The sequence below is a fragment of the Myodes glareolus genome, chromosome 16, assembly GCF_982192425.1.
Source record: "Myodes glareolus chromosome 16, mMyoGla1.1, whole genome shotgun sequence".
In the NCBI taxonomy this organism is placed as follows: domain Eukaryota; kingdom Metazoa; phylum Chordata; class Mammalia; order Rodentia; family Cricetidae; genus Myodes; species Myodes glareolus.
This window is the reverse complement of record NC_142041.1, coordinates 7,131,784-7,150,560: the sequence shown is the minus strand read 5'-3', so window position 1 is coordinate 7,150,560 and position 18,777 is coordinate 7,131,784. Positions and strand designations below refer to the sequence as shown.

Here is an 18,777-nt window from a genome sequence, read left to right as displayed (position 1 = left end):
CTTCCAACTATTATTTTAATGTGAATTACTAAACAGAACAATAACTGGACAGCAAAGAAGACAATATCAACCACTCTTCCCTGTTCTTCCTATCCTCAAAAACGTAAGATGGTAAAGAGTTACCAGGACAAGCAACTGTGCCAGCTGCTAACAACAACCCCTGTGCTGGCCTCCTAAAGCCCCACGAGAGCTGGGCTGTGCTCAGGTGGTGGAGTGCTTGCCTGAGTCCAAGGTTCCAGGTCCAGGGCCTCATAAACCGGGTGTGAACACAGCTTGCACCTAGCAATTGGGTGGAGGGCGGACAGATCAGAAGTTCAAGGTCATTCTCAGCCACACACTGAAAGCTACCTGTTACACAGTTTGAGATCAGCTTGGGCTAAATGAGACTCCCCCCCAAAAATATAAATCTCAAAAGAATACGTAAATAAGAACTGTTCACTGCCCTCCCCTAGTGCCTATAATGTATCTGGCATTCATAATTACTTTAATAATAAGGTAAAACTGTGCATAATACTGCCGTGTGCGATCCGGACACTGTGAGGATGCACTGCCGTGTGCGATCCAGACACTCTGAGGATGCACTGCTGTGTGCGATCCAGACACCGTGAGGATGCACTGCCGTGTGCGATCCGGACACCGTGAGGATGCACTGCCGTGTGTGATCCGGACACCGTGAGGATGCACTGCTGTGTGCGATCCGGACACTGTGAGGATGCACTGCTGTGATTGGTGTGATAAAAAGCTCAACAACCAACAGCTAGGCAGGCGGTATAGGCGGGGTTTCTGGGCAGAGAAAGGAAGAGGAGGTGGAGCCTAGGTGTGCAGGGAGCCAGGGAAGAGAGGTGACAGCACAGGGACAGAGATCATCAGTAAGAAGTCTCTGTGCCATCATCTGTGAGCACCTTACAGCCGGCAAAGGGAAAAAAGAAAGAAAGAAAACCAGGAAGTAAGCTGCAAAATATTTTTATTGTAAAAACAATCAATAGAGGTTGATAATGCAAATGTTATCTCAGGACATTTCCCCTGGGTTCCTGAATTTGCTCAACTCCTGCACACAGCAAGTTTCCATCCGAATCTCTCCGATTTTATGGTCCTTTTCAAACATTCTTATTGACTAAATGTATATGTTTGCTTTGAAACAAACAAAAGTCCATCTGATAGTAAAACCAACAAAAACAAGAACAAACCTCCAAGCCCTAGATCTATTGTGCTTTTGTTTCACATTTCCTACAGGGAGACCTATATAGCTCAGATGCTTCCGAACTGAACAGCGACGTAAAATTAGTACTGCAACCACACAGTGAGCTACCAATGAGCCTTCCATCCACAAGACATCTGCAGAATTATGCAGGCTTTTCAATGTGGAGAGAGAGAGAGAGAGAGAGAGAGAGAGAGAGAGAGAGAGAATGTTTAGCCCTGTTTCTCCACATTTAAAGACCTAGCTATCGCAGCCTGCGAGTGACGAGAACGCACACAGCACGCCCAGCACTATGCCGTGAACGGGCCCTCGACTTATGGCTGCCTCCAAACAGAAACTACCATGTCTCAAAGCAATCTCACTGATGGTCACGATTTAGAGACATCAGTGCTCTATTTGCATATATTGCAAAATGATTTCAAAAACAGATTAAATATATGATTGCTTTACAAAACTAGAAACTATTTGGGGCACCACAAACTCCATGAACTACACCACGGTCAATCAAGACAATTTCACAATAAAACTGACAATGCTTGAAGACAGGGAGTCTAGTCAAACTCAGATCTCCTCCAGTAAGACTCCATGTTTTACTGTGGGATTTAAACAAACAAAGTTTATTTTTGCCAGGCGGCAGTGGTGGAAGCCTCTGAGCCCAGTATTCAGAAGGCAGAGGCAGGTGGATCTCTTTGAGTTCAAGGCTAGCCTGGGTTATGTAAGTTCCAGGATAGCCAAGGCTACACAGAGAAACCCTGTCTCAAGAAACAAGGGTTTCAAAAGATTTTTCCTTTTAGAAATAATGTAAAGCAAATAAATTCATATGTAAAAATGTCTTAGGAAAGAAGAGCTAATGGAATATGTCACTCTATGTGATAAATTTCAAATCAAATTCCTGAAAGTGGCAGGCAACTGGTTAATTTTAAACATATCTGTGACCATTATAATTTGGTGCCTAGAAGATGTAAAAATATAATCACAACTATTTTATGAAAAATATGTGTTCATATAAGGGGGAGATTTAGTTTCTCGTAGCTGTCAAATAAATATTCTTAATTCTATCCATCACACACTCATTTATTCACCACCCGTCAGAGCACCAGTGTCTTAAATCAGAGAAATAAGAAGTAGGGCTTGTGTTTCGTGTGGCAACGCTGCCACAGTAAGGCACCATGTGGCATCCAGAGAAAAGGGAAGTAAGGAACTTCCAGCCATGTTCTGTCACTGATGTCTTAGCCACTACACAGAATGCTCGAGGAAAGCTACTGATATTATTAATCCTGTTACACTCGTGTTCCCATCATCTCGTGCTTTTAGTTTTTCCTTCAGTGGAGAAAATGTAGTACAAGACCTGTTAAATAAACACCTTTCCAACTTACAAGAAAATCATGTAGAACTAAGAACAGAAGCCAAGACTCATCGATGTTCACAATCTGCCCTGTGAGGAGCAGGGGAGCGAGCGAGGGCTACTGTCTGCAGGATACAGAGGCACAAGGGCAGAACTTCCTCAGGCAAAGTCATGGCTAGAGCAAAACTGAGAGAACTAGGAATCGGACATTTCCCCAAAGCTGATTCTCAGATAGTCACACCCAATTAAATATTTCAGACCACGTCCTCAGTCACTGCTGTCGTCGTCATCGTCCTCGTCAGACACGTCATTTAGAGGCGGCTTCAGTGACTGACTGTAAGAGTCTGACCTCGCCGGCTGGCAGGCTGCCACGTCCCCAGTGGAAAGCAGCTCATAGCAGAAGTCACATATCCGCACAGGCTTCGAGGACTGGCTGGGAAGAAGAAATCTCTTCTCAGAGCAGGGACCACAAACAACAAAGCCACATTTGCGGCAGTGGTGCCGCCGATTAACTGGTGTGAATTTGGCTTTCTGACAGCGCATACACACGGTGGCCTCAGAGTCAGGAACCCAAACAGCAGCATGTTCACTACTGGGCGTCTTCCCGCTTTTGGAGAGCAAGTCCGTGACACACTTGTTTATGTGGCTCATCCACTCCGACTTCTCGGTGGCGGTGGCAGCGTAGACTGCGAAGGATTTGGTCGGTGTCTTGATGAGCCACCCGTTCCGCAGCTCCCCTTCATCCTTGATGGAGTCGATGGTGACGTTTTCCAAGGGAATAATGTGTTGCTTGTTGTATTTTTTCTTCTGGATGACAATGTTGCCATATACAAGAATATCATTAAACAGGAAAAACTGCCTTGCTTTGGGCTTCTTTCTGCAGAGCTTAGTCAATACTCCCTCTCCAATAAGCACGCGTCCAGGGATGGTTAAGGGCTGACCAGCTGCTCCGAAACAGTTTTCCACTATACTTATTCGTCTGGTGTTTGCTTCACTGTTTGCTAGGCGATCCACCATCTTTTACTAAGAACCTTTAAGGGAAAGAAAGAAAAAGAAATTAGCACACAGAAATTACAAATTCCTATAATAGAAAATAACAAAATTTAATATACCAAGATACTGCTTTTCCCTCCAATATTCTTTCCCTCTAAAGTAATCACGAAACACACTGTATCTTCAGTGTTTACAGATACCCAAACCTCTATCCTCCACACAGTCCTCCTGCCTCTGCCTCCCAAGTGCAGGATTACAGGTGTGTGCCACCATGACCAGAACAAATAAAAACAACAGTTAGCACATTATGTCTGCAAAATAATACACCCAATTCCATGAAACTGAATCTCAAACTGATGCTGGAGAACAGAATGTCTAATACACACTTAAAAACATGGTCACCATTTTTCCAATAAAATACATATAACCCCTGGGCCGGGCCTCTAATTTTCTTTCCTGGATTATTCCCAAATGTTTCCCAACATGCTTCCCTGCTTCCAGACTTCCCTTCTAAACCAGCCATCGGGCAGAGAGATCTAAAATGCTAACTTGACCCTGTTGTTGTTACTTCAAATGATTTCCCTTAAATTTAGCATAGCATGTAAGGCTCTTAATTACCTGGCAGGTTTTTGTTTTTAATTGTTGTTTTATTTTTGAGATAGGATCCATACTATGTAGCCCAGGTTGGCCCTGAACTTGCCACCTCTACCCCAGACCCCTGAGCATTGACAGGCAAGTGTCACCACATCCAGTAATTCCTAGGTCTCTGTTTCTCCAACCTCAACCTAAGCCATTTTCTACCCAAACACAGCATTCGAAGACAATACTACCAACATGTCTCAGTGCATCTCACTGCTGTCTTCCTTACTACTACAACTCCTGCTACCTCTTAACCACCCTCCAGGACTTAGCATCTCTCTTCCGGTACATCTTCTTATGTAGACAAAAACAGAACCAGTGCCGGGTGGTAGTGGTACACACCTTTTACTCGGGAGGCAGAGGCAGGCAGGTCTCTGTGAGTTCGAGGCCAGCCTGGTCTACAAGAGCTAGTTCCAGGACAGGCTCCAAAGCTACCAAGAAACCCTGTCTCGAAAAAAAAAAAAAAACCCAAAAAACAAACAAACAGTAACAGCAGCAAAATCCCATCCCCCATATTTGTTATATTCTATTATTTCTTAGCATCTTTTCTACCTAAGGACTGAAGTCCATGCATCCACTGACTGTAGAGAGACCTGAGAGCCAGAGGCCTCTGACAACCATTTTTAAACTGGCATGATCTCAAGTACCAATGTACTCAGGATAAACAAGAACATTTTACCAACCTACTAATTTAATGATCATAGATTTGATCTCTAGACAAAATACTGAGCTCTCTCAAGTCCCTGAACAGTGCTCTATTTCACCCACTAACCGAGTACTACTACATTAACAACCAAACACACTCAAGAACACCAAGGTTTGAAAGAAAACATTTAAAGAAAAACACAGCATGATTAAGTCATCTTCAGCTCACCAGCTGAGACACTGTAACCTTTCTTCCATGAGCAGCTCACTGGAAGTCTGGCTATTCCCGGCGGAGCACCAGCATGCCCAAGGGTACTTCCAACACTGAATGAGACATTGGATGGCTTCACACCTTGAAGCCTTAACTAAGTGACCAGCCCTCTCTGTCTCCGGCTCTCTCTCCACTCCTTTTGAGACTAGTACCACAGCTCAGTGACAAGGCACAGGCTCCACCTCCAGCTTAAGGAAACTTAAGGAAAGCAAAGTTTACCATCCTATGATGGTACACCAAAGAAAGGGTCAGTGAGGTGGCTCAATGGGCATAGGTGCTTGTTGACAAACTGGATGACTTGGTTCAATCCCCAGAACACACAGGATAGGAGGACTGTCCTCTGACCTCCACAAGCACAACTTGATAAGCAAGGTGTCTATAAGCATGTGTATAACACACACACACACACACACACACACAATCTCTTTCTAAATGTAAAAAAGTAAATTACAGAATTAAAATGACATGAAAAGTCCAAACTCATTTATTATTAAAGCCATTAAAACACTAAAATACTTTTTATCAGATTATATGTGGCTGTGTAGAGCAACAGGCACCTTTGTACTTCATAGAAAAGAAGTATACCCACCAATTTGATATCCAATCAAATAAAACTTTGGGCCAATGAGATGGCACAATGGGAAGAGGCACTTGCCAACAAGCCTAACAGTTCCATCTCAGGGGCCAGAGGACCTGGATGTGACTCTCATGCACAGGTTTACCCACTCATACAAATAAACATGTAGTAATAATAAATTTTACTTGGTAAAAAAGATATGTACATAATATTCAACATAGCACTATTTATAACAAATAGATGCCACGATGCATCCTTAATCAAACACCGAGAATGAGACAAGCAACAGAAACACATTCAATACAGTCAAGTGGGGAAAAGAAGTGAACATCACCATCTCAAATACAGGCTACACTTCATCAAACCTAAGACACTGAAGATCTGGAGATACTTGTATCTTTTTTTTTTTCAAGTATTTATTTATTTATACAGTATCCTGCTTGTAGGCCAGAAGAGGGCACTCGATCTCATTATAGATGGTTGTGAGCCACCACATGGTTGCTGGGAATTGAACTCAGGACCTCTAGGAAGAGCAGTCAGTGCTCTTAACCACTGAGCCATCTCTCCAGTCCGAGATACTTGTATCTTATGTGCCACTGATTAAAGTCTCCAACTAAACATAGCATATTCTCAATAAGACATCAATTTAAACACATAAAATACAATTTATCTTGAGATTAAGTATACTATTAAAGTATAATCATAGGTACTATGTGAAAGTACAGAGAAAACAAAATTTTAAAAAACCCAGCATCTACAATATCTTGGATGGATACTGTTATCTATGGAAAACAGGAGATAAATACCATTTAAAAGGTATCCATTCCTGAAACACTGATTTAGGTGCATGGACAAACACGATACAAGCAAGTTTCCTGCTCTTCAAGGGAAACAAATAAAATCCATTTCATTTGGATTAGTAACTAATGCTATGAGCTCTTCCTCCTTCCTTCCCAGTCTCAAACTTGCAGACTTGCTATATAGCTAGAGACAGAATTTCAGATGCCCTTGCCTTTATCCAGGCTGTGGGGCAGCAGGCCTGTAATCCTAGCACTTGGAAGGCCAAAGTGAGAATTAGGAGAACAAGGCCAGCCTACAAGAGACCCTGTATCCAAGCACCAAAGGAAAAAGAAAAAGTTGAACAGATGACTCAGAAGTCACCCCAACGATATGGTCAGAAAGGTCTTGCCAAACTGGTGAGAGGACATAAGGCTACTGTAGGCAAAAAGGACAACTTCAGAGGACCAGAGGTAGGGCAGACATTGCCACTTTTAAAAACTAAACTATGTGTCCCATTTAACCCAACTCCTAAACACTGCAAACAGGTGTCCTATTGTGGCTACTACTGGGATCAGCACATAAATGTCAACAGTGCATTTCGTACCTGGTACATTCTGACTGAAACCATTTCAAACCGTGGTGAGTGACCAGAGGTTCTTATGATCCCCGGGGAAACACCAACGAAGCCTGGAACTGACTCAGGCAGAGCTGAGCGAAGCATTGAGCAATGTACCCACAGCTGCATCCCCTGCTCACAGCACCTTACATACGTGTGTGGGAGAAGCTCCATGTCATGGGTGAGTGTAGCCACAAAGGGTTACAAGGTTTGGCCAAGGCTGTCACAGCACACCAGGATCAAGGCCGATGTCTCTGTAACACGGTCCCACTCTACCCACACAGAACTCAACTCAAGCTGCCGCTAACCTCCAGAAACCCTACATACACTGCAGACACAGGAGTGCAAGCAAATGACCTAAAACGCCATCATTTCCCTAGCCAGTCTTCCAATAATGTTTCACTGCTCAAATTTTGCAATTTAAGCCTGAATTTTCATTCAGAAATCTCCCCCTCTTAAAAATTCTATGATTATTTCCACTTATTTTAATAAGTATGGCATCCCTCTTCTGATTTCCGAGAGGCTGTGACCTATGTCTGAAAAGCAACGGGTAAGTAGGAGCTAAGGCCTCTGGCTTTAAGCAGACCCTTCCATTATTCTTCTTGGTTCTGAAGTGGTTTCCATGTGTCTGACATGAAAAGCAATGGACCAGAAATTACACAAACCCTGCTTTACACATGCACACGCACGCACGGGGCAGGGTGTTAGTGCACACACTATACTGGGGCGGGGGTAGAGTACACGGGGGGAGCAGTGAAGAAAGTCATCAAAAGGAGCATACAGTCACTGTGATCCACATTACTAGACACCTCAAAGCAACATTCTCTAGTAACCCCAATCCTCTGGCTTAACATCGAAGAGACTTCTCTCCAGCCCCCACCACCACCACCAGCACAACCGCGCACTAAGACTAACAGAGACTGCTGTGATGACCAGAACGCAAGAACACTGGCGCAGCCAAGGACAGAGTCCGCTACAGGCTTTACTCAGGGTCTTAGAGGGAAAAGGGACCCTAACATGGGGTCCAATATGAATGCTGCCTGCTTTTCTAGGGAAAGAACACCAAAGAATATAAAGGACTACAAAAAAACAGTCCCAATCTCTGGCAGAAAAGAACTGCATATTTTTAAAGGAACACGGTCTTCTGTGGAGACCTTAGCTCCCGTTAGAATGTGACACAGTCTTTAATGGGGATCTTAGCTCCTGCTAGGATGTGACAGTCTTCAGTGGAGACCTTAGTTCCTGTTAGGATGTGACGCTGGAAGAGGCAAAAGCAAGACAGAGTCTATTTACAACTCAAGGAGGCCCACCTGCCTAGACACTGTGCGGGTTCCTCCTACTGGAAACCAGGGGAGCTCAGCTATCCTTACAGGTGAGTTTAAACAGAAAATGTATCTAATTTCTTTCTTCCCTTCCCTTTGAAATGGGGTCTCACCAAGCAAGCCTGGCTGGTCCCTCTGCCTGGAGTTACAGGCATATGAACCATGTCTGGACAAACTTATTTTCTTACTCATACTTACGATTTCTAGTATTAATGAATTCCAGAATTCAAACTCAATAGGTTACAGTAGAAAAAAAACACACAAAAAAAAACCCCACTACGAGCCAAAAGGCCTGATTTTAAAAAAGAAAAAGTACCAGCAGCCACCTTCAATAAAACAGTAAGGTACTTTCTGTCTTTAAGATAACGCTGACTTACATACTAAGTGGGCTGGCTGGATTTCCCATTACAGCAAGTCTTATTTGCCTGAATCTACCAGCACCCCAACCTCCGCCCCAACTCCCTATCCCCTGCCCAGGGCTGAGAAGCGGACCCAGGGCAAAGACTCCACCACCAAGCCATATTCGGCAGACTCCATTAAGTGCACCCCGGACTACTGACTCACACTGCAGTGCTGTCAAGTGAGAGCCGCTGCAGAACTGAGACTTCCCAGAGGAAGAGCGCTGGGGTTGGGACAAAGCGGTGTTGCCTGGACACAAAGCTCAGTGACAGAAAGCCTGCTTCAACCTCCAGCAACTCCCGCACAGACAGCACAAAACACCCTGCCTAGGCACGAGGATGAGAGCTAACTATTCCCTCAGTCCATGCAGCCCAAATTCCCATCGACTTTTAATAGCCACACAATCTAATAACCAGCATAATACAATTACTTTGGATAAAAATCTAAATAAAATATTAGCATACTAAAACAAGAAATACTTGAAATTTAGCAAACTAGATTTGAATGGATTTTACTTTTTCAATCAGCAAGAAGAGACTTTGCTCCTCTGGCCTGTCCCGTAAGATTCCTGCCCTGGTAGCAAATCCTGTTAACTGTACTGCGGAATGCAGAAGTCAGTGGTGATAAAGCAAACAGACTGACTACTTGGAAAAGAAGGAACAAACTTTCGTAGTTTATGTTTAAGCTTACTGATGCTATATTTTACATTTAAATTAAAGCTGAGAGAAAATGAAAACTCAAAGAGTTGAATCATATTATAAACTACATTAACTGTTAAGTCTTCCTAGGCACCACATCTGCCTAATACAAAAAGGTAACTTACTTCCATAATCTCAATTATGAAAGGAAAAACAAATATGCTTAATCAATGTCTATTAAGATATTTTACTCTTTCACTTAATAATGTTACGTGGTGGTGGTACATGCCTTTGATCTCTGTACTTAGGAGGTGGAGGCAGCTGGATCTCTGTGAGTTCGAGGCCAGTCTGGCTACAGAGCGAGTTCCAGGACAGGCTCCAAAACTACAGAGAAACCCTGACTTGAAACAATAAAATAAGATTGATGATGATGTTAGGTGAAAATAATTAACTTTATCAAACCAATAAATAGTAAATAAGTAAATGCAAAGCAAGCCATAGAATCATTACACGAGTCCAGGAGGGAACACATCTACTACCCTACTCCAGTCCCCCACCACTCTGAACTCAGCAGAGGACACATTCACCTCTCTCTGGTCTATCTGCTGAATTCTCACCAGTCCCTCCACAGATACTCTAAGGGCCAGACACTAGATCATCGTTAAATCTCCACACCACTTAGTAACATATACTTTACTAAATCTTTCATTAAAATTTGGATACACATTTACTCTAAATATTTGGGAGTTCCTGGAAATAAAAACAGTATTTCCTACAACTACATATACCCAACAGCACAGAATGGACACCAAGTCGGATGGGGCTGTGGCTGCAGGTGGAGTCTGCGGAAGATCGACTCCATCTGTAAGGCCTGCTAAACTTTAAGGGAGACGGAGCTGCTCCCCACCATCAGGCACGTCACGGATCCACAGATTTAGATTGGAGAGCAAACGTAACTCATCTAGCCACATCTAATTATGAATTCTAAATATCCAGCCTGGAAGTTCCTATTTTTTTAAAAAAAAAAAATCCTCAGTATGTCACAATAATCTATAAGAGTTCTTTCCCTACAAGCACATCTGTGCACCAACAACGCTGAGCTGAGCGTGCCCGTGGGTAGCACAGAGCTGACGACTTAGAAAGTACCTAGCAAGCTTACCAACATTTCTTTAGCATTGTTCAAAATACTTCTGATTTGCTTGCTTTTTATTTATATATGGTACCAAAAATGAATGAATAAGACACAGGAATGAAGGATTTTAATATAAAGCACAACTGGTTAAGTACTATAATAAAATCAGCAAAGCAGGAAGTAAGGGGATGAATATATGGCACACATAATTTACCATTCTAACATCTGAAAGAGTAAGTGAAATTTTAAAAGGAAATACATACAAACACAAAGAAAATGAAAACAAAACCCACTAAGCAAAGGCAAAAAAATCTGATGTGTGGTTCTTTTGCTAAGCTAATGCACACAGCTGCAGCAAAGGATCCAGGGAGTCATTAGTTAGAGGAAAGAGAAAAGGACAACACTTTTGTTCCTGAGACTTCCGGCTTCAACTTTTAGAAGAACTAGTCTGATTTGATCTAGGTTTTCCTAACATAACTATGCAAACAGTTTAGGGTCTGAGCTGGAGTTGGGGTGACGTTACTATGACTAGGTGGATGTAAAGTTAAAACTACCCTCCAGGCTGGAGATGTAGCTCAGCAGCAGTGCCCTGGGAGAGGATGGACGGAAGGTACAAAATGATCACTACAGTTTTAAGTAATGTGAACGCAAATAAAATCACTGATAATGACAACGGATTCCAAGGAGTAAAACAGTCACTAGCCATTTGGCACCATACAAAACTCTCGTAAACAAAACACTCAAAACTAAAAATCTTTGTGTAAAAAAAAATTATAAAAGCAAGTATATATAATTCAGGTATGTTTCTATAGTTAAGAGAATGATGGCAGTAATCAACACACACACACACACACACACCTTTGATCCCAGCATTCAGGAGTCAGAAACAGGCGGATATCTATGAATTCAAGGCCAGCCTGGTCTACAAAGTGACTTGACTACCAGGCCAGACAGGGTCCCACCCAACACACACACACACACACACACACACACACACACACACCAAAAAAGGGGGGGGGGTAAGAAAGGGGTCTGGTATCCCTGCAATGTACTAGAAACCGGGAAATAAATAAAAATCTGTGCACTTAAAGTCTAAACAGCAGAGAAGCAATGAGAACCAGCTAATTACCCAGAAAACACACAAAGGCAGTCTTAGGGCTAAGAGTTGAGCTGTGGCAATTCTAACCACGTGCACATCTAGGCCCAAATCTGAAACAAAAGAAGTAGGTTCTCCTCTGAAAGAAGCCCAGGTACAGTTCCCCTCAGGTGAGCAGTCCTTGTATCCAATCAGAGAGCTGCTGGTTGCCATTAAGATATTCATGCCAGTCCCACACCCTTAGGGCTCTTTGCCCTGCCAGTTGCTGTGGTTTACGGCATCACAGCTGGGCAGGACTGCTGTTTACTTCCCGCCCTTGGAAGCCTGTGGTGCCTTCTGTTCCTAAGCTAGGCCTCAGGAGGAGGCCTTCAGGTCACATCCAGCTCAGGTCCCTCTGAGTCCTGTGTGCATGATGTCTTCAGCAGCAGGGCTTACCTCCAACCTCGGAGGCAACTAAGGGCAATAGTAATAGCCTGTAGCATTTTTGGGAATCTTCAACACCCTAGCCAAAAATTCAGAACATGGCTTCTCAAGCCTGGTGTTGGGAATATTGTCACTGGCACTTTATTAAACCAGCTTAATTTCTAGCTACATTCTAAATATTTATTCCTATACCCACTGATAAGTGTAGTTCTCACCCCTCATTAAAGAAACTTCTCTTTGCAACAGACTGAGATCTTTACAAAAAAACCAAAAACCCAGAACCAATCTAAGTGCAGGGAACAAGACATCACAGTATGGTGCACAGTCAACAGATCCAGTTCCTGCATCTAAGACTCATGAGTGATTGCAGAAGAAAAGGGCAGAAAGGTTTTAAGAGCCAGAGAAACAGGAAGTTTGCTGTGAAATTCTGTCTTCTAGAAATGTCAGAGAAGATACACCCATGAAGTCTTATCAACATGTCTGCCTAAACAAGACCCGAAAAACAGTGACACCAATGGATGTGCTAACATGGAAGGGGGAGTTCTTGGGGTGTCAATGCTAGACCAATAACCGCGGCAACCGGGAATGCTGAGAACTGGAAAAATGTCTTCCCCAGCAAAGAGCCTCCTAATCAGTTATCCAATACCAACTGATCAACCCTGAAAGCACATACACACAGGAGACATTTTACAGGCAGAGCAGGTGTCACTCATGTATTTAGGACTATACATATATGTGAAGATATATATATATATGTGTGTGTGTGTGTTGTGTGTGTTATAATGATATATACATATATAAAACAAAACAAAAAAAAGAGGCCACAAATCTGAGAACAAGCGTGGTATGAAGAAGGAAGAGAAGGGAGGAAATGATGTAACTATAATTTCAAATTTAAAATCATTCTTTCAAAAAAGAAGGTTAAACTATTTGGAAGAGTAGATGATGGCACGCATGTCTACCCTAGGAAAGCAAGTAGGAAGTACAGTGGTAGAGTACTAATTTAAAAATAATTTCTACATCTCTGTGTGTGCTCACATCTGGTCACATGACTGCCAGGCACACAGTGCAGATCAGAAGACAGTTTGCAAACAGTGTTTCTCTCCTTCCACCATACGGTCTCTGGGGTGAGCACAGAGCATCGGGCCTGGCAGTAATAGCACTCACTTGCTCCAGCATCTTGCTGGTAAAGTAAAGAGGTGGCAAACTGCAAAAAAAAAGTATCAAGACTAAAGCTGGGTGTGGGGGCGCATGCCTATAATCCCAGCATTTGAGGAAACAGAGGCACGAGGATCAATAGTTCAAAGTTATCCTCAGCTACTTAGTGAGAGGCCTGCTGCTGGGCTATGTGAAGCCTGCTCCTGCAGAGGGAACTGACACCCTCTGCCTCCACAGGCGCCGCCCTCACGTGCACAGATCCACACACAGACAAGCACCAGCACACCTAATTAAAAATAAAGTTTAAAAAACAGACAAAACCAGAGAATGTAAGATTGGAGAATTTAGACTTGAATACACAGGCAACGGGGACCAAATTTTTTAATAGGAAAATATTAATATACAGAGACAGCACACAGGACGAAGTGGAGAGAATATGGAGACACAAGACTGTAAGCAAAGAAAGCAGAAGAGTATTACAGCAAAAAAATAAAAGCCAAAATACATTACATATATGCATAAAGAAATCACAGTGAAACCCAATGTTTATGTAATTAAGGCATGCAAGCAACGGAGGGCAGAACCGACACCATGAAATACAGGGGAGGGCTGAGCAGTCGGTACAATTCAGGAACTGGCTGGGATTCCGGGATGAAAAGGAGTTCAGAGCCTGTGAAAGCTGAAGGAAAGCCTGCAGAGGTCTGCTAAGTGTTCTTAAGAAACTGGTTTGGCTCATTTATCTTGAGGTCCTTCAGAGAATCCAAACGATAATCATTCAGGATGTCAAACAGAAAAGTCAGCATGTGTGGGGTTCCAGAACAGCGGGGATTCAGTTGTCCACAGGAGACAGTTGGTAAGTGGGAAATTCAATCAAATGATACTATGTGCCAAGAACTTACACAAATATCTTAGTGAATCTTCACAACTCTCTGAAGGAAACTTCTAAAGCCATTTCACGAATGGCTCCAGTGGAGCTCCGAGAATCCAGTTAATAAGGAGCCGAGGCCAGGCAGGACTCGGCTTTTCGTCCAGGCTTCCCCGTTCACTTGTTTTCTTTCTAGTGTGTTCACAGCCATTATTAAAATGCCTTCTATTTTCCTTACCGGCCCTCCTCAAATTGTGCTACTCGTTTGTGCTTTATAGATTGAGGAGTCTTGAATGGGGCACACACCACTAAGGAAGCAGAAGCATAAGATGAGAATTTGAGGTCAGCCTGAGCTTCCTAAGGAGACACTTCCCCCAAAACCGAAAACACCCCCAACAGAACAAATAAGGCAGGTACATAGGGAAGGACTACGAGAGGCACAAAGACTGGGGGTCTAAGGTTGTCCTTGACTCCATATGGTGCTGCAGAACAGCCTAGGCTGCAGGAGACCTGCCTCAGAACACAGACTGAAAAAAGACTTCTTAGGTGAGGACAAGAAGTTAATTTAAACTGTACAGTCCTTACAAAATTACAAAACACCTTAACCTAGAAAAGTTTTGCAACTTAAATTAGCATTTGAGGATTGCTACATAAGCAGAGAGCTTGTATGCAGAGCTGAGTCTCAAAGATAAATCTCAATAGAAAATGTATGGTACACATACAAACTATAACCGTCTCATTTTCCAGGCACTACTATTTCTAGTGGGGCAAATATTCAATCAGACTTTAACACAGTGACTGTCACCCTTTTGTTCATCCACAGCGGCTTTCCACCAATCACATATCAGTCATTATCCGACTCAAGTCTGTATTCCCACATCAAAATTCAGTTGCCAAAGTTAATTATTATTATTAGTTTTTTCGAGACAGGGTTTCCTTGTGTAACAGTCCTAGCTCTTGTAGACCAGGCTGGCCTCGAACTCACAGAGATCCGCCTGCCTCTGACTCCCAAGTGCTGGGATTAAAAGCATGTGCCGCCACCACCCTGCAAGTTAATTATTTTTTAAAAGAAAACACTACAAAGGAACAGTCTGACCACCTAATCTGTAGATGGAATGAGGTCACAGCATGAAGGGGAAAGACCACAGAAACTCAACAACTATCTCATGGAAAGCACATGTACAAGGAATCCATTCAAACCTTTCCTGAGCCTCTGTTGTGTTCTCAGTTGAATGGAGGACACGTAAATCAGACCTCACTCGCTGCCTGCAGTCAAGGCAGCAGTGCAGACCTGTGCAGCACTTCCAGGACGCCTTGGGGGAAGGGAACGGACTATCTCCTCCCTCCCCTCCCTGGGGGTGGGAGGGGGAGAAAGAGGAAGCTCGACAGCAATGTGGGCGGAAAGGCTTCAAAGTACAGATTTAGGAGGCTGTTTTGGTCCTGTTGGGGTTTGGTTTGACCCCAGATCAAACTCTGCATCCCTGCCTCGGTGTCCGTGTGCTGGGATTGCAGGCACACTCCACCAGGACACGCCCAGCGTTACCTGAATGGCTGTAAGAAGAAAGCAATCAGCACCACACCCTTGCATTTCCAGCTTTTTAGGAGACAGTTATACTGGAAACCGATATTGCAATCAAAGGATAGGGAGGGAAAGAAGAAACAAGATGGGCAGAGAAGGCCCACAGGGACGAGCTATGATAGGCAATAGCAAAATGAGAGGGCTTCAGTCACTGACTTGCATTAACTCTCCTTGTGAAAGCAGCCAAGTAACACCTTACAAGTAAATAAATAAATAAATAGTCCCAAACCATAAATATACATAATGGAATTGACCCTGACAATAAAGCAATATATTTTTTTTTAAAGAACTAAGGAAACTGGCAAACCTAAGAAGGTACTTTTACGTTGGAAAGAATGATGGGGGACAGGGGGCACCGGAGGCCAGGCCTAACAGCCAGAGTTCTATCCTTGGGGCCCACACGGTGGAAGGAGAGAAGCAACTCCCCAAAGTTATCCTTTGACGTCCATACTTGTGACACGTGACTGTGTGCACGCGCGTGTACACACACAAATAAATAAAAGATAATTTAAAAAATAAATAAATAAGGGCCAGAAAGGGGGCTCAGAAAGTAAAGAAAGGCGCTGGCCCCCAAGCCTAATCACCTAAGCTGGATCCCCACAATTCATGTGATGCAAAGAAACTCTTCTGACCTCTCCGAAGACAAGTGTTCTGACCTGTGTGCCCCCACCACACACAAATGAGTGTTTTTTTTAAAAAATTAAGAGTAAAAAGAGACATATTTTTGGGCATTTACATTGTTAAGAGCCTTTTCCCTCAATTAACATAATTATATTAACATATATATATCACATAATTATAAAGCCGCTTTTTTTAAAAAAAACGATATTTACTAGGCTCGTTCATGCTTCACACCAGTTTCGTCTGGGGAGGACGATTACATGTGCTTTCCAAATAAGCAACTTAATACCATCCACCTCTCAATGCTATCATGACCCACAGTGATTAAAAATAGCCTTTGTTAATTCTGAATTAACCCGAGGCCCCCATAAACTACAAGAGTACAGAAAGAGATAAAGGGCAACATTTTAATAAGGAACCAAAAGGAAAAAAAAAATGGAAAAAAGTTGAGACGTCAAGATCACATCACCCTATTCTGTTTGTTGTGGTTGGTTGTTTCGGACAGGCTCACTCTGTAGTCCAGGATAGCCTCGAACTTAGAACGATCCTCTCGCCCCAGTATGCCGAGTACTCGGAATACATGTTGGCAAGAGCCAATACACCGGACTACTTTATTCTTCAGAAAGTAACGTATGCCTTAACGTCTCAACTGAACGTTCATGTCTAAATTTTTCTTTAATAGGTCTCTTAGGCAACGTAAAAAAAAAACCATAACAAAGGAGGCATTTACCAATTTCACGTATTAGGAGCCTGAATTGCTGCTTAGGTGTAACCTGAATTCTTATTCCTTTCCATTGCACGCTCAACTCAACTTATTGCTTTACTATTCTAGGAGTGTACAAGGCTACTCCAGCAACTTCGGAAACCAGTTCTTGGCCTTTTATAACATGAAAGAAAAAAAAAAACTCAGCAAAAGATCATAACACTTTAAAATACTCCAAACAGACTGTAAGTCACTGCTCCCGTCAGAGCCACTCTCCGCGGTGCCATTTTCCTATAAAGTCACATAAAACGCGCTGCTGAAGTCACAGCGTGCTCCCGACGCCCAGTCCCCGCAAAGTTTTCCGAGCCCACAGTTTGCGGGCCCGAATCCTAGAGCCCCACCACTCGGAGCGTGCCGCGGGGGCCGGGTCCCAGGCTCCGGGGCGGCGCGGAAGGGCGCGGCGGGACCCAGGCGGTTCCAGCCCTAGCGCCAGCCCGCAGGGGAGCCGCCCGGGAGCGCCCCGTTTCCCACAGACCCCAACATGGCGTCGGCCGCCGCCGCCCGCGCCGCCGCCTCTCCGCCCGCGCCTGGGCCCGCGGGAGCCGCCGCCCGCAAAGTTTCGCTTCCCTCCCCTCCACGGCCCGGCGCCGCCGCCCGGCGCGCCCCGACCCCCGCGGCACCTACCCGGCCCGGCGCGGGCGGGCGGCGGCGCCCAGGCTGCGACTCCTCCTTGTCGCCGACTCCGGCCCCAGCCTCGCAGGGGGTGTGGGGGCCCCGCGAGGCCGGCGCGATCCGGACGCGACGGGCGCGGACGCTCGCTTGCTCGCAGGTGACTTCACCGCCCCTCCGGTCCCAGTCGACAACGGCCGCCCGGGCTGGCTTCCCTCCTGCGCGCGCAATAGCGCGCCCTCGCTCAAGCGCCCTACACGGGCACGAGCACGAGCACACCCGCCCTGCCCTTTCTTCCCGGTTCCCTCGCCCCGCCCACCGCCTTGGCCCGCCCCTCCGTTTCCCCCACCGCACGCGGCAGGCTCGAGGGGCGGGGCTTTAGGGCGAGGCCACACCCGCTAGGGCGTCCTCGGGCAGGGCTGCGGAGCGCACGACTCTGCTCAGAGGTGACGGCGAGCGGGAGCCGACTGGGGCGTGCGGGCTGGAGCGAGAGGGCTGGGGCGAGCGAGCCGGGGCCGGTTGGGGCGTGCGGGAGCCGACTGGGGCGTGCGGAAGCGGACCGGGGCGAGCGGGCTGGAGCGAGCCGGAGCCGACTGGGACGTGCGGGAGCGGGCCGGGGCGAGCGGGCTGGGACAAGCCGGAACCGGATAGGGCGAGGGGGCTGGGGCGAAACGGAGCGGATAGGGCGAGCGGGCTGGGGCGAGCCGGAGCCAGATAGGGCGAGCCGGATAGGGCGAGCGGGCTGGGGCGAGCCGGAGCGGGCTGGGGCGAGCCAGAGCGTGCTGGGGCGAGCCGGAGCGGGCTGGGGCGAGCCGGAGCGGGCTGGGGCGAGCCAGAGCCGGATAGGGCGAGAGGGAGCCGGCTGGGTCGCCTAACCTGACTTTCCTGACTCCGAGTCGCCTTCGGGAAGGGCTGTTGTGCTGTCCGCGAAGTTCTCTGGAAGAATGGACGGAAGCCGCCTCCACGCCTCCCCAAGGAAGAGGAAAGAAAAGGCTTTGCCTCTCGCCACCCAAACGCCTGCCAGCCCCGCCCGGCTCAGACGAGCTGCCGGGCGCTACCCCCTGGAGCGGGGTCTGCGCGTTCCCTTGTCACTGTCGCCTTCGAGCTC

The 18,777-nt window shown here is 45.5% G+C and overlaps 1 protein-coding gene across 2 annotated transcripts; it reads right to left on the bottom strand.

Annotated features, from left to right (window-relative positions):
• Positions 1-947: 947 nt before the first annotated feature.
• On the bottom strand, positions 948-18,564 carry Plekhf2 (pleckstrin homology and FYVE domain containing 2). Of its 2 annotated transcripts, none has more exons than XM_048419994.3 (2): positions 18,546-18,564; positions 948-3,574 (listed from the first exon to the last, which is right to left on the bottom strand). In XM_048419994.3, the coding sequence occupies exon 2, from the start codon at positions 3,558-3,560 to the stop codon at positions 2,811-2,813; it is 750 nt and encodes a 249-aa protein (XP_048275951.1). In that variant the 5' UTR covers positions 3,561-3,574; positions 18,546-18,564; the 3' UTR covers positions 948-2,810. The 2 variants fall into 2 exon arrangements, with proteins under 2 accessions (XP_048275951.1, XP_085533144.1); XM_085677018.2 differs by lacking the exon at positions 18,546-18,564 and adding an exon at positions 17,685-17,917.
• Between the last annotated feature and the right edge of the window lie 213 nt (positions 18,565-18,777).

Excerpts from the sequence above, each read along its gene's own strand:
- Plekhf2 (XM_048419994.3), bottom strand. The coding sequence starts at position 3,560 with ATGGTGGATCGCCTAGCAAACAGTGAAGCAAACACCAGACGAATAAGT.